This window comes from Sturnira hondurensis, unplaced genomic scaffold (assembly GCF_014824575.4).
Source record: "Sturnira hondurensis isolate 20B ecotype Veracruz unplaced genomic scaffold, ASM1482457v3 Scaffold0014745, whole genome shotgun sequence".
In the NCBI taxonomy this organism is placed as follows: Eukaryota; Metazoa; Chordata; class Mammalia; order Chiroptera; family Phyllostomidae; genus Sturnira; species Sturnira hondurensis.
In genome coordinates, this window is record NW_028087376.1 from 1,419,932 (window position 1) to 1,435,292 (window position 15,361).

The window sequence follows — 15,361 nt, forward strand, 5'->3', positions numbered from 1 at the left end:
GGGCGATGAGACGAGAGGCAGACAGCTCTGCCTGGCATCAAGGAGCCTTGGACTTGGCCTAGGGCTGAGGCCGGGGGCTTGGGTAGCCCATTTGGATTCCAGGTCACCTCGCTGAGAGGATTCCTCTGAGAGCGTGGAGGGGCAAGATTAAGATTCCTTTTCCTTCGCAAGTTTTTTGAAGGGAGCCTCCCTCTCGGGACCGGAAAAGAAGACCGCTGCTTTGTCAGTCAGATGAGAGGTGGCTGCCCGCGCCCTTTGACATCCTCGCCCAAACAGTGCGCCTCCTGCAGCCCCCTTAAACCCACCTGTGCTCCCTCTTATCCGGGACCCTCTTACGCCCGCCCCTGGGCAGCTGCCCCTCCCCCGAGGCGTGGCCCCTCGGTCCCTGGTGGGCAGGGTAGCTGGATCCGGGGGCCAACCGGCTTCTTTCTTCCTTCCTTCCCATCCTGGCTCCCGCCCGCCGGCTCCGGGACCGCAGCCACGTCTGAAAGCTCCTCATTGTGTGCGCTCCGCTCCAGGCGGGCAGCGCTGAACAGCGCGCGGGCCACTGGCGGCCGCACAGGTAGCGCAGGGCCGCGGGGCTGGTACGGATGGGGACCCAGGGTTAGGGGGAATCTGGGCCTTGTAGCCCCAGGACTACCCCCACCTCAGCATCTCATTCTTACGACGCCTCTTTTTTCCCCGGGAACTCCTGCCTTGTTTCCAGGTTCCCTCCGCCGTGGGTCTCCAGGTGCCGCCAATAAGTTGGTATCCGTAAAGCCTCATCCCTGCTTTCACCCGGTATCCCTTAGTAGCCTTGGGACCCTACGGAGCAAAGCAGCCCCTGCGGATTCCCAGTAAAGAGACAAAACACTGTGGAGTGGAGCGTGGAAGAGACGACAAGAAGCCTTTGCCGAGCCTCGGGAGCCGCGCCAGGTCAGCCAAGGGCCCCAAGCTTGGGATAGGTTGGTTTCGTCTCCCGCGCGGATGCCCCCATCCTGGGCCGGCTTGGGGCTGGGCCAGTGGCACTTTTGGGGCGTAGGGGTCGTTGATCTTGCTGCTGGAGGTCGGGTTGTTGGGGGAGGAGCTGAAGGTCTTGTTTCTTCTAAAAACGTGCAAAGGGCTTCGCTGCCCCAAGCTCTGGTTTAAAAGTGCCTTCCTGGGACTTCAGCGGCCTGCGAGATCACTACTACTGGGGATCTTTTATCTCTTGTAACTTGAGTTTCAGAGGGTATGGCTTTAATCTAGATAGCTTTCGAAGGGCTTTTTCCACGGAACTCTTGAGGAAAAGCAGCTTAGCGAGTGAATTTGGAACCAGATGCAGCTGATGTGAGTCTGGCCGCCCCTGTCTGGGCTAACAATAGAGACCTCTCTTGGCCTCGGCATAGGTGTCCAGAAAATGTTAACTCTCCTTCGTCTTCCCCCTTGTAACGGAGGCATGAGGATGGGAAAACTGAGAGCTGAAGAGCAGAAAGGGTTTGGCTTCCCTGAAACCGTGAGCCAAGTGCCAGAGCGAATGAGAGCCTGCTGCCTATGCTAGATTGTTCCATTTACTCCTCTCCAACCAGTATGGTGCTGTGATAGCCTCTTTACACAGGAGTCACCTGAAGCACAGAGAGCTTAGGGGCAACAGGCTCAAAGTCACTCACCTAACTGTTTGTAGAGCCAGGATTTGAACCCAGTATGGCTTCAGAAGCCAGGCTTCTGGCCTTTACTCACTGGTTTATGTTTTAAATGTACTTGGTCTGCGCCTACTGGCTTGCCACCTTCTGTTGCTAGGGTGCTAGAGTCACCTGACCTTGATTAAGCTATTGTCCTTGAGTTTTCCTTATGAGATCCAAGGATTCCCTTGGATTCATAGAATATAGTTGTCACCCAGGGTTTGGAACATGCTTGAACAAGTAGTTATAAGTGTACTATGTGCGAGACATTGTTCTAAGCATGCTCTCCCTCTCTTGCACACTCTGTCTCTCTCTCCCTCTCTCTCTCTCTCTCTCTCTCTCTATATATATATATATATATATACATATATATATATATATATTTGATCATCAAATCAAGCTCATGCATTGGGTTATACAGAAGTAGGCCAAAGATTTACTGTTTTGAGTATGTGAACACAGTTTATTCTTGCATTATTTATTTATTTATTTATTTATTATTATTTAAACCTACCCTTGCCTACACCTGTATTATTTTCCCAATTTATTTTATTTTATTTTATTTATTTTTAGAGAGAGGGGAAGAGAGGGAAAAAGAGAGGGAGAGAAACATAAATGTGTGAGAGATACATGGATCGGTTGTCTCTCACACGCCCCCAGCTGAGGACCTGCCCCACAACCTAGGCATGTGTCCTGACCAGGAATCAAACCAGTGACCTTTCGGTTCACAGGCTGGCACTCAATCCATTGAGCCACACCAGCCAGGGCAGTATTCTCCATTTTATAGATTAGGGGGAAAAGGCACAGAGAGATTAAGTAACCTAGCCAAGATCTCACAATAAATGATCAAGTGGAGTTCACACTATTAGCCACTGTGCTACCATGTAATCCCTTTAATGAGACTGGCTGGGCTCTGCTTCTAGTCTAGTAAGGGGAGACAGGTGCAGAAATGCATGAACAAGAGAATTCTGGGTAATGATAATAGCATTAACAATGGTTTCACAATATCACCTAATATTCCATTCATATTACAATTTCTCTGATTACCTTAAAGAGATCTTCTTGCAGTTAGTTTGTCTGGATCAAAATTCATACAAGTTCCACAACTTGTTATGTGTTTTGAGTTGATTTCTTCTAAAACAATCTCTTTTTATGTCATTGATGTGTAAGAATGATTTACTTTTTAAAAACCAATCAGTCAAAATAAAAGATTACCAAAATAAATCAGAGAACATTCCGGATTATCTCTGTAATAAAAGGGCTCAGTTAACACCTGGGGGAACACAGGGCCCTCAGTGCCTCTGTCCAGTGTGTGTGTTACTACAGTGGAGAGGCGGAAGCCCCAGACTGGAGGGCTGTCCAGCTGGCAGGTTCTATGATTTAGACCAAATTAGGGGCTGTGCAAAGTGTACTTTGGGGATCCCCAAAACTCAGAGCCAGGGAAAGGGGTTTGTGTGTTATGTACTCTGAAGTGCCCCCAGGGCGCCTCTGGGCTGGGGGACTGGAGGCTCTTTTCCCAGACCAATTTGATTTCATTTCCCAATAGATTCTTGCAGGCAAACCTGTTTCCTCCAGCAGCATCTGGGCTGTGCGACTCCAGCCTCCCTGACTTTGGCTGATGCTGTGCAATTGCTCGTAGGGCCAGCAGAGAGATGGCGGATGTGGCTAGGGCTTGGGGCCAGACACGTGTTCTGTCCCCGGGTGGGCGTGGGCAGCTTGACACCTATCACTGCACATAGGAGGTCATTCATCCCGTGCACCTGTTCTCCAGTCTACTGGGTACCATGTCAGCTGGGAGACAGACTTGCAAGCACCTCTCTCCCCACAGTGAAGGCTGGAGCAGGCAAGCTCCACCCATGCCTCCTTTAACCAACTAAAAAGAACTGACTTTAGGATTACCACAGTAATCAAAGTTTATTATAGACTGACTAGAAAATACAGCAAAACATTAACAAGAAAAAAAACATTAATCTGGCTATACCAAAATAACCACTAACATTCAGCAAAATAAAAGGTTACAAAAGTAAACCAGAGAACATTCCAGATTATCTCTGTAACAAAAGGGCTTAGTCAACCCCTGGGGGAACACAGGGGAATGTGCTAACTGTGCCCTCACTGCCTCCGTACCATGTGTGTGTGGAGACCGAGTATAGAATGCGTGTTTTTTATAATAGCTTTATTGAGATATAATTCACATGCCTTAAAGTTCACCCTTTTAAAGTGCACAGTTCAATGGTTTGTGGTGTATTCAGTGTTGTGCGTTAAGCACCTCACGGTTCATCTACGTATCAGTACTACCTTCCTTTTTTATTTCCAGATAATATTCTGTTACATGGACACACCACATTTTGTTTATCCATTCATCAATTGATGGACATTTGAGATGTTTCCACATTTTGGCCATTATGAACAATGCTGTTATGACAGTTCATAAATAAGTTTTTGTGTGGGCATATGTTTTTAATACTCTTGGATGGGTATTCTGGAATTGCTGTACCACTTGGTAACTCTTTAAACTTCTGAGGACTGCCTTCGTTCCACAGCAACGGCACCATTTCCCATTCCCATCAGCAATGTATGAGGCTCCAATTTCTCCTCGTTCTCACTAACACTTGTTACTCTCTATCTTTTTCATTTTAGCCATCCCAGTAGAAGGAAAGTAGGCTCTCACTGTAGCTTCGATTTGCATTTCTCTCATGACTACAAACGTCAAGCGTCGTTTCATAGTGCTTATAGGTTCTTTGTGCCTCTTTGGAGACATGGCTCCTCAAATCTTTTGCCCATTTTTAAATCAAGTTGTCTTTTATTGTGGAGTTGCAACAGCATGTTATATATTCTGGGTGTCAGTCCTTTGCTGTAGATATGATTTGCAAATACTTTCTGCCATCTCTGGGTGTCCTTTGATATTTGTGTCCATAACACAGTGGTGTTATACACAGCTGACACACTTGGTGTGTGTATTTGTGCGTATGTGTTGTTACTTGTGTTTCTCCACTTGATACTATATAGTTAAAAGCTCTAAACTTAGACTAGTAGGGTTCACAGACTGACTCAGCTGCTGGGTGAGTCCTCTAGGCAAGTTCCTTAATCTTTCTAACCCTCCGTTTCTTTAGCTGTAAAACAGGGATGAACAGCAGGTCTGGTTTGCAGGGTTCTTGTGAAGATTAAATCTGAAGATGGGTGGAAAGGGCTTGGCATACAGGAAGCCCTCAGTAGATAGTATTTGCTGATTGTTCTTGGTCCCACTCCACCATAAACACTCATCTTCCTTTCTCTCTCTCTTTTTCTCCCTCTCTGCTTTGTTTTATTTTATTTTTTTAAGAGGGAAGACTCCCAAACTCTTTTTTAAGATTTTATTTATTTATCTTTAGAGGGGAAGGGAAGGAGAGAATGAGTGAAATATCAATGTATGGTTGCCTCTCGTGAGTCCCACTGGGAACTGGCTTGCAACCCAGGCATGTGCCCTGACTGGGAAGCGAACAGTGATCGTGTGGTTCGAAGGCCCAAGCTCCATCCACTGAACTATACCAGCCAGGGCTGCTTTGTTTTATTTTTGTTTTATTTTCCTTTTCTCTTTTCCTCCTCTCCTTTTTCTCTTTTTCTTCCCCTCCTTTGCAGTCTTCTCCCTAATGGATGCCCTGGGCTCCATTGGAGCTCTTTTGCCCCTGGGGGTGGCCCCTGATACCTAGGGTCCACTTGTCCCACATCCGAATCCATTTTTTCCAGCCTTTGGAATTCCTCAACAGGGCTGGTCTCCAGCTGATGCCAAACTGAAAGAAATCTAAGCCAAGAATTTGAACCTACTATTATATTTCACTCCCTTAGATTCTTTGCCAGGGCTAGGAGAGGCTGGTGACAGGGCGTGCTGCTGAGTTAAGGGCACACAGAACTGAGCTACAGGTCAGTGCTGCCCAGAGAGCTGGACTCTGGGGCCCCAGCTCAGCCCCTGCCATGGCAAACCGTTCCCTGCCCTTACTCGGTTTTCCTGACTGCAAATCAGGTAGAACGATAGCTCCTTCCTAGATCTCTCAGGCCAAGAAATAGGCAGGGATATGGAGAGGGTGAAACTTTAAGATGCTCAGCAGAAGGAAACATGGGATAAATGGGAAATTACTCCCTTTAGATTTGGATCACAGAGCATCTGATTTCCATCAGCAAATATTTGTCATCATTTATTCATCCAGTCTTCAGGACCTTCTCTGATATGACACTTACTATCTTAGTCAGGATTTTAAACTTTTTATTGAAATATACATACAGAAAAGAGTACAGATCATGTAAGGAGAGCCTGCTGACTTTTCACAAATCAAGCACACATGTGTAATTAGTACCCTTATCAAGAAACAGAGCATGACCAGACCTCCAGAAGCTCCGCCCCTGCTCCTTTATACTGCTAACCCCGGCCACCCTGCCAATGGAATCCACTATCTAATCAGAACTCATGGTAGTAAGCAACAGAAAAAAAATCAATTATTTTAAATAACAAGTGCAGAGCAGATGGGTGGTTTGCAGGTTTTCCAGGAGTGGGCATGGGATCCAGGAGGCAGTTCTGGAGTCAGCAGATGGTGGCTGTTGGGCATCCTCCACCCGCTCCTGCAGCCTCCTGATAAGGGGAAGGAGCAGACAAGGGCTCTGCTCACAGTCTAGTCCCTGGCTTCTCTCACTGGTGACATGGACAGAGAGGGTCCGTGTCACCAGTGTTATTAGGGAGCAAATGCCATGAAAGCAGGAGGCAACTTCCAGGCCTCTTCCCGCCAAAGCACCTCTTCCTTGAGATCATCTCGGGAGCAGAGAGGAGAGAACTTAGGAACCTTGGGGTGCGAGAGGTGTGGTGTTCCTTCCTGTAACACAAGCATGACATTTTAAAGATTCACCAAATGCCCTGACTGGTGTGGTTCACTTGATTGGGCATCATCCCTCAAAGCAAAAGGGTGCTGGTTCGATTCTCAGTCAGGGCACTTGTCTGGGTTGCAGCTTCTGTCCTCAGTCAGGGTGCATGTGAGAAGCAACCAATTGATGTTTCTCTCTCACACTGATGTTTCTCTCCCTTTTTTCTTCCCTTCCCTTTTCTCTAAGAATAAATAAATAAAATATTTCAGAAACAACAACAAAAAAAGATTCACCAAAAGAATGAGGGGCGGTTGAAGGGCTAGAGGTGGGCCTAGGAAGTGCTGGGATTCCGAGCATCGGGGACCTCGGGGTGTGGCCTCTAGGTGATCTCCCTTGGTTCCTGCTCTCCAGACATAGCTCAACACAGCAACAGTAACCTGGGGAATAAGTATGGCACCTTAATAAGCCCTTCCCTCACATGTGTCTGTGCCAGCACTCCTCACAACAACTGTTAAGAGGTTAAATGTTATCCCCAACTTACAAAGGAGGAAACTGAGCCTTGGAGAATTCAAGTCATTTGCCCCAGGTCTCACAGCTCCTGAGTGGCATTGTCAGAACTCAGTGGCAGCCTCTCCTGCAGGAGAGAAAGTCAGTTCAGTCATTTGGAAAAATGTATCCAGCATCTGGTCTGTGCCCAGCGGCAGCGGGGGGCGGTGCAGCTTCACTCCTACCATATGGAACTCTCTGTCAGTCCAGGAAGGCAAAGCCCTCCAAATGTGCTGCATTATATACTCCTGTGGGACTCTAACCCAGCCTCCCTCCTGCTTTCTCAGGACCTGAGGGCCCTCCAGGCATCTTCCATGGATTTGTGATTGAGGTGGGCAGCTATCCCGGCAGCCCAGGACAGTGGTGAGTATTCTCAGCAGGGAAAGGTCAAGCAGCCACCAGGGGTCTGACTCTGTTCTCACCTCCCAGCTTCTCTGGCTCTGTCCTGTCTCTCCCTGAACTGGATTCTTATGCAAACTAACAGGCTCTGGAAAGATGCCCACCCTTGAGTCCACATCTCCTGTAGCACTTCACTCCCCGTGGGTGATGGCAACAGTTGGTGTTCTTTGTCTTTTATTTAATTCATGTGTTTACTTTTTCAAAAAAAAATTTTTTAGAATTTATTTATTTATTTATCTTTAGAGGGGAAGGAGAGAGGAAGAGAAACATCAATGTATGGTTGCCTTTCATGCATCCCCTGCTGGGAGTTGGCCTGCAGGGAACCGACCTGCAACCCAGGCATGTGCCCTGACTGGGAATCGAACCGCGATCCTCTGGTTTGCAGGCCTGTGCTCAATCCACTGAGCTACACCAGCCAGGGCTTTCATGTGTTTACTTTTAATAACAAAAGTTGTATCTACTTATTTTAAAAAATGAAACGATGCAGACAATCACTGTGTGGAATAATGCAAGTTATCAGTTATAGGAGTTTAGCACATTTGCCCCACCCCCATGTTTATTTCAATACTCCAGAACCAGTATTATCCCCTTTTCACAGATGGGTAAACTGAGTCACCGAGAGGTTAAGTGTTTGGTCCAACATCACAGGCTAGGCAGCCGCAGAGCCAGAATTCAAACTGAAGGAACAAAATCATCCATCATGCTGTTTAGCTAAGCAACCTAAAAGTGTTTCCCCAAGAGGAATTCTTAACCAAAAGGCAGGAGTTTTGTTTTAAAATATTTTCTTCATCAGAAAAGGAGGAAGGGGAGAAAGAAGAGAGGACGAGGGGGAGAGAGAAGAGAGAGAAGAGAGGGGAGGAGACTTCTCCCATAGCATTTTGCCACTGGCCTTTTGCTCTGCATGGACTAGATCACATTTAGGTCTTAACGTCACATTCCCAGGTTCACCCCCTACAATCACTGGGCAGGAGTTAGGGTGTGGAATGGGTGAGCGGGCTGTGGTCCTCAACAGGTAAACTCCCTTCCTGCAGGCTTCGGCCAGCAGCATGTGGCTGCCACGCATCTCCAGCACCGCGGTGACCGTGCTCTTGCTGGCGCAGACGGGCCTCCTGCTCTTCCTGGTCTCCCGGCCCAGGCTGACATCCCCAGCGGGCGGCGAGGAGCGAGTGCACGTGCTGGTGCTGTCCTCCTGGCGCTCAGGCTCATCCTTTGTGGGCCAGCTCTTCAGCCAACACCCTGATGTCTTCTACCTAATGGAGCCTGGGTGGCACGTGTGGTCTGCCCTGTCACAGGGCAGCGCACCGGCGCTGCACATGGCAGTGCGTGACCTGGTGCGCTCAGTCTTCCTGTGTGACATGGAGGTGTTTGACGCCTACCTGCCGTGGCGTCACAACCTCTCCGACCTCTTCCAGTGGGCGGTGAGCCGCGCACTGTGCTCGCCGCCAGCCTGCAGTGCCTTTCAGCGTGGAGCCATTAGCAGCGAGGCCGTGTGCAAGCCGCTGTGCGCACGGAGGCCCTTCGGCTTGGCCCAGGAAGCCTGCCGCTCCTACAGCCATGTGGTGCTCAAGGAGGTGCGCTTCTTCAACCTGCAGGTGCTCTACCCACTGCTCACCGACCCAGCGCTCAACCTGCACATTGTGCACCTGGTGCGGGACCCGCGGGCAGTGCTGCGCTCACGCGAGCAGACAGCCAAGGCACTGGCACGTGACAATGGCATTGTGCTGGGCACCAATGGCACGTGGGTGGAGGCCGACCCGGGCCTGCGTGTGGTGCGCGAGGTGTGCCGCAGCCATGTGCGCATCGCTGAAGCTGCCACCCGCAAGCCACCGCCCTTCTTGCGTGGCCGCTACCGACTGGTGCGCTTTGAGGACCTGGCCAGAGCACCTCTGTCCGAGATCCGCGCACTCTATGCCTTCGCTGGCCTGAGCCTCACGCCGCAGTTGGAGGCCTGGATCCACAACATCACTCATGGGTCCGGGCCTGGCGCGCGCCGCGAGGCCTTCAAGACCACGTCCAGGGATGCACTCAACGTCTCCCAGGCCTGGCGCCATGCGCTGTCCTTCACCAAGATCCGCCGCGTGCAGGAGCTATGTGCCGGTGCACTGCAACTGCTGGGCTATCGGCCGGTGTTTTCTGAGGATGAGCAGCGTGACCTCTCCCTGGACCTGGTGTTGCCACGCGGCCCGAGCAGCTTCAGCTGGGCGTCATCCACCAACAAGCATCCTGGACCTTAGCAGTGGGCCCCAGCTCTGGAGGAAACTGTGGTGGGGAGGGAACCAGGATATATAGTGCACAGGCCGTTACTGCAGTGGCCTGAAGTTCGGGCATCCTCCCATGTATTAGCATAGGGCTGCATCCCCAAACTCCGTGTTTCTTCATTGCCACTGCTTGATTTTCCTTCCAGCCCTCTTTCCCAGCCAAGTTCCCAACAGGCACATCCTTCATGGAAAGCAAAGCTCCTGTCCCCACTTCCTCTGGGCACTGGGAATAGTTCAGGGGACTTGGCTTCTACTCAAGCTCCTTCTTTCCCCTTATCTCTCTCCTCCCTTGGATGATGCACCATCCAGCAGCTGAAAGGGTGTCTCCTCCCTATCTGGGAGTGGAGGGCTCTGTGGTGAGCTGGGTCCCAAAGTCTGTACATCTGCTCACACACGCCTCAGACGCCATTCTCCCCACGTCCCTAGCACCACACTCCAACACAGCCATTGACATTTATATCCACTTGTATCTTCAGCAAAGAATCAGACCAGATGCCTCTTATCTTGTGGTCTTCCCCTAGTCTCTGCCCCATCTCCCGGGAGCCCACACACCCCCATCACCTGCCCAGGTAAGGTGAACCTTTGATTTGTCCTGACGGGAAAGATCCTACATACAGAAATAAACATAATTAACTTGTGTGATACAGATTAGAGTTTGCAGCCTGTAAAGTTTGATAAGCAATATGCCAGAGTGAAGGGACTTATCCAAGGCCACACAGTAAGGAGAATGAAGGGAGGAGGAAGGTTTTGCTGAATTAGGCTTGCAGAGATCTGTCTCCTGGGTGAAGATGGGTCAGGTTTTCCCATCTTATGTGTTCTAGGGAAGAGCAGTCAGCCGTGGCTGGAGCCAAGAGTGTGCAATACAGAAAGTGGTGAGTTCTGGGCCCCAGGCGAGGAATCTAGAGCCGCCTGGTTAAGTCTGGAGGGGTGCAGTGAGGAGCAAAGGTGGAGGGAGAGAAGGCTGGGAAGGTCCGGGCAGCAAGCCAGGCAGAGCGTGTGGTAGAACAAGAGGCTGGCAGCAGGATCAGTGCTTGGAGGGCAGGTCACAGGGTGAATGTAACTAGATCAGGTTTGCTATGAGTGCAGGGGGGTGGGGGCAGGGGGAAGGCTCTGTCTTCCTTTGGTCACTCCAGGCCAAAGCCCTAGAGGAGAACAGAGTAAGATTCCTAATTGCAAACTGCAACAGCTAGCTCTGGAAGCAAAATCTTATTAAAGGGATGCTGGCTGTGTAGAGGGCTTAGTACTGAGCTTTAAAAAAAATGACAAAGAGGGAAAAAAGCTCCCAAAACCTCCAGGAAGCTCAAGGCAGCAGATTTGAGACCACACAAATGGAATACACCAAATTCAACTGGGCCAGAGAGTTGGTCTGGGGACTGAAAGTTGCCACCAGAACTACGGTGCCAATTACCTCTGGAAATGAGGAGCCATCCTCACTGTTGCCATCAGCCTCCAGAAGGGGTTCTGGAGGATGCTAGCTTCTGATTCTCAAATGTGGCCTTAGGTTGGTGGGACCTGAGTTGTGGACCCACATCTTCACTGCAAAGCAGGGAGGGTGTGGCATTTTCTGCCTATTTTCTTGCACAGAGCGGTGATAATATTGACCTTGAAGCTGAAGTTTCAGGACTCCTCATTGGAGGATCCATCAAGTTGCAGGGGCTTCAGGCTCCATAAACCCTAGATCTGCCCCTGCTCACAATACCATAGAGACCATATTTGAAAACCCCAGATCTATTAATAGCCCTGGCTGGTGTAGCTCAGTGGATTGAGCGCGGGCCTCCGAACCACACAATCGAGGTTCGATTCCCAGTCAGGGCACATGCCTAGGTTGCAGGCCAGTTCCCAGTTCCTGGCGGGGGACACACGAGAGGCAACCATACATTGATATTTCTCTCTCTCTCTCTCTCTCCTTCCCTTCCCCTCTAAGATAAATAAATAAAAATATTTAAAAAAAAAAAAAAAAGAAAACCCCAGATCTATTAATAGGAGCTCTGTGACATAGAGAGGCTAGGGTCACATAGCTTAATTTTGGGGGTAGGACTCTAACACAACTTTGACTTCAATACTTCTAACAGGCAAACCAAACTCGGTGTGCAGCAAAGGACCCTGCCACAGGCTTAGGAGGCTAGATCATTTCTCCCTGGCAATGACAGATCAGTGGGTATTGGGCAGCAGTCCTGGCATTTGGCTGCAAATATCTCAAGGACCAGAATGTTGAGGGGTGTGCTGAGGCATTGGGGCCCCAGCCACCAGCTCCTTTCCTTCCTGCATTCCTCTCTGTCCTCTGTTCTCTACTCTGCCCCCCTGGGGATAAAGCTGTCCTCCACCCTCTGCTGGCCCTCCCTGTACAGAGCACACTGGAGTGGAGGACCCAGCCTAGGAACATTCCCAGGCAATGCGGTATGTTTAGGCAAAGGAGAGTGAGCAGGAGGTTCATGGTGCCAGAGGCTAAGAATGGGGAGACAATGATCCCTAGTGAGGTCCAGGAGGAAGGCTTTAGGGTCAGGCTTAGACACAGCCTGATTGTGGCATCTTGCAAGTTACATTTGCCTCTGCTGTCTCACAACTTGTATTGATGGCTATAATTATTGGCCTTTACTGTAAAATTCATCCGTTGTCACCTGACTTCTGGGGTCCCAGACTTTGCTCCATGCCTATCGGGCACTCCGGGCAAGACTCTGGGTGAGTTCCCTGGCCCTGGCATGAAACCAGAGCAGCTTCAGGACAGACAGACAGGCACTAACCAGTTGAGTGCTCCAATGAGTCAGGCCCAGTACCAGGCTCTGGGGACATAGGGACAGAGCAGTCACAGCCCCCACTCTTGTGAGGAGTGCAGACCCTATATAAGTATCCCCATAGGTAAACATGCAACTTAAATGTTGATTGTGCCCTAAGAAGAAACAGTAAGAATGGGTAGACCTATTGTACTTTAGCATGGGGAGTCAGAAAGACCTTTGAAACATTTGGTTTCAATAAATGAAGGAGGAATAGGAGTTCATCAAGTACAGGATGAAGGAACAGAAACAGAAAGACGGGGATTGGGTCATGGCTCAAGGAACCTTGACTTCCCATTGGTCCCCTTGGAATCAAGTTTCCTTGACAAAGCGAAAGACATACTCCTGAGAATCCAGGCTCTTGGGATGGGAGTAGCCCCCAGGAGGTGCCTGAGTTTGCCTGTCTACAGCAGTTCTTAAAAGAACTGCTGGATCAAAGAGTGTCTATGTTCGAAATGTGGAACTGTCCGATTACTCTAGAAATGGAGTACCAATTCCTCCCTGGAACGAGGTCAAGAAGGCCTTTGTCACCTCCTACTGACAGCTCCCACCCTTACCTATGCAGGGTTAAATCAATCATTTTCATTCTCACCTATCTGATGGAATATTACTCAGTGCTTTAAAAATGAACTATCAAGACATAAAAAGAAAGCCCTGGCTGGTGTAGCTCAGTGGATTGAGCGCGGGCCTGCGACTCAGACGATCGCGGTTCAATTCCCAGTCAGGGCACATGCCTGGGTTGCAGGCTGATTCCTTGCAGGCTAACTACCAGCAGGGGATGCACAAAAGGCAACCATACATTGATGTTTCTCTCCCTCTCCTTCCCCTCTAAAGATAAAAAAAAAAAGGCATAAGAAGAAATGGAGAAAACTGAAATGCTTATCTCTAAGTGGAAGAAGCCAATCTGAGGGATTCCAACTATATGTCATTCCAGAGAAGGCAAAACTATAGAGACAGTGAAAAGATTAGCCGTTGCTGGGGCCTGGGAGGGGCAGGGAAGGGGTGAGTAGATGGAGCACAGAGGAATTTTGGCAGTGAAAATACTCAATTATAATAATAACAGATATATGTCATTGTACATTTGTCCAAACCCATAGAACATACGGCACCAAAAGTGAACTCTAATTCTCATTTCTACAGCACCAAAAGTAAACTGCAGACTTTTGGGTGGTTGTGATGTGTCGGTGCAGGGCCATCCTTGGTAACAAATGTACTACTCTAGTGAGTGATGTTGATAATGGGGAAGCCTGTGAATGTCTGAGGGAAGGAGGTGTGGGGGAAATCCCTGCGCCTCCCATTCAATTTTGTTGTAGACCTAAAACTGTCTTAAAAAATAAGTCTAAAAAAACAGACTTATTTCTTCTACTGGTCAGGAGCAAAAAAGCTTTGGTACCCTCAGGGAGGTGTAGGAGTGCTGCTAAAAATGGGAGGGATGGTCATCTACACTGAGACTGAAGCAACCACCACAGACTAGACTAAATTTTCCCAGGTGGCAAGTCCTTCAGCTGACTGAGTATTTTCGCCCTTGAGGATAAGATTGGAGATCTTGGTTGCCCCTGTGATTTTGGCGCTATTGTGATCTCAGGCTTCAAGTCCTCCATACCCATTCATTCATTCAGGACACAATATGGGTTAAGCACCAACAAGTGCTAAGAGCAGAAGTAAGGAAGGATCATGGAGATTTGGGATGTATATGTGTAGGGGTATGAGTTGTAATTTTTAATGCACTGAGAGAAGAAGCATTACCTTCTTCACCCTGCCATTAATAAGTTGAGCTTCTTAACCACTTTGTCTATAGTTTAAAATCTATTCCATTATCACGTCTGAGGACACTCTTCTCTCTGTTCTGATCTGGTGAGGTGTTCACTAGGACTACTGCGCAGAAGTCAGTCTAAACTCCAGGTTAAATCTGCTATTTCTTGTATTGCACATCTTTCTCTTTCTTGGTTGTCATTCTTTAACTTCACTGGGATATATACTCAGCTCCCTTTGAAAGGGCACATGAAACACATTTTCTCTCTTTTTTAGAAGTTTTTAAAAAAGATTTATTTGCTTTTAGAGAGAAGGGAAGGGAGAGAGAGAGGGGAAGGGAGGGAGAAAGAGAGGGAGAGAAACACCAATGTTGGGGGAACTTGCCTGCAACTCAGGCATGTGCCCTTCCAGGTAATCAAACCCATGACTTTTTGGTTCACAGTCAGGTGGTCAAGTCACTGAGCCACACCAGCAATGGTGTTTTGTTTTTTTTTAAACATACATTTTCTGAGTCCTGAAAGTCTGTCTTTTTTTTTAATCTCTCATTTCACAATTTGACTAGGGATAGAATTCTAAATTCAAGATAATGTTTCCTAATGTAATATATGATTGATTGCTATATTACCTTAAAATAATTTGTTTCTCCACTTCTTGTACATTCTGCTCTTCTGGGACATGTACCAAAAGGCAGCATTGTTAAATATTTCATGACTTTTTAAATACTATTTTTGTTTTAGAAAATATTCTTGATTTGATGCTAAATCTCAGTTGCAGTACTAGGAAAGTGGTATTAAAAAAGCTTCCAAAACAAAGGCTTTAAGAGGGAACTTTAATAAACAATCTTGCTAATGATTGCATTTAAATGCACAGTGCTTTTAAATTTAAAGTAAATTAATTAAGTTTTCAAAAACTCATTTCCCCTCCAAATGTTGAAGTTATTGTGCATTGTCTCTCAGCTTCCTTCACTTGTCTGTTGAACCATCTTATTTTCATTTCCAGATACAAATGTTTTAAACCTACATCTTGGTCATCTTTTTTTTTTTAATGGATGACAATATTGTGTGGTTTTATTAGATAAAATGCCAACATATGCCCAGACTGGGTGCCGTGCCCTGGAGGTTCTCTGGGGCCTTTCCCGCCTCCACATTCCTGAGCCTGGGGCTGA

General features: G+C 48.3%; 1 protein-coding gene across 5 annotated transcripts; it reads left to right on the forward strand.

Moving 5' to 3' along the window:
• The first annotated feature begins 27 nt into the window (after nt 1–27).
• CHST6 (carbohydrate sulfotransferase 6) lies at nt 28–10,944 on the forward strand. Of its 5 annotated transcripts, XM_037063609.1 has the most exons (6): nt 29–562; nt 707–915; nt 5,466–5,540; nt 6,904–6,980; nt 7,304–7,379; nt 8,447–10,944. In XM_037063609.1, exon 6 carries the CDS (start codon nt 8,462–8,464, stop codon nt 9,647–9,649), a length of 1,188 nt encoding a protein of 395 aa, XP_036919504.1. In that variant the 5' UTR covers nt 29–562; nt 707–915; nt 5,466–5,540; nt 6,904–6,980; nt 7,304–7,379; nt 8,447–8,461; the 3' UTR covers nt 9,650–10,944. The 5 variants fall into 5 exon arrangements, with proteins under 5 accessions (XP_036919506.1, XP_036919504.1, XP_036919505.1 ...); XM_037063610.1 differs by lacking the exon at nt 6,904–6,980; XM_037063608.1 differs by lacking the exons at nt 5,466–5,540; nt 6,904–6,980 and having other exon boundaries at nt 29–584.
• The last annotated feature ends 4,417 nt before the right edge of the window (nt 10,945–15,361 follow it).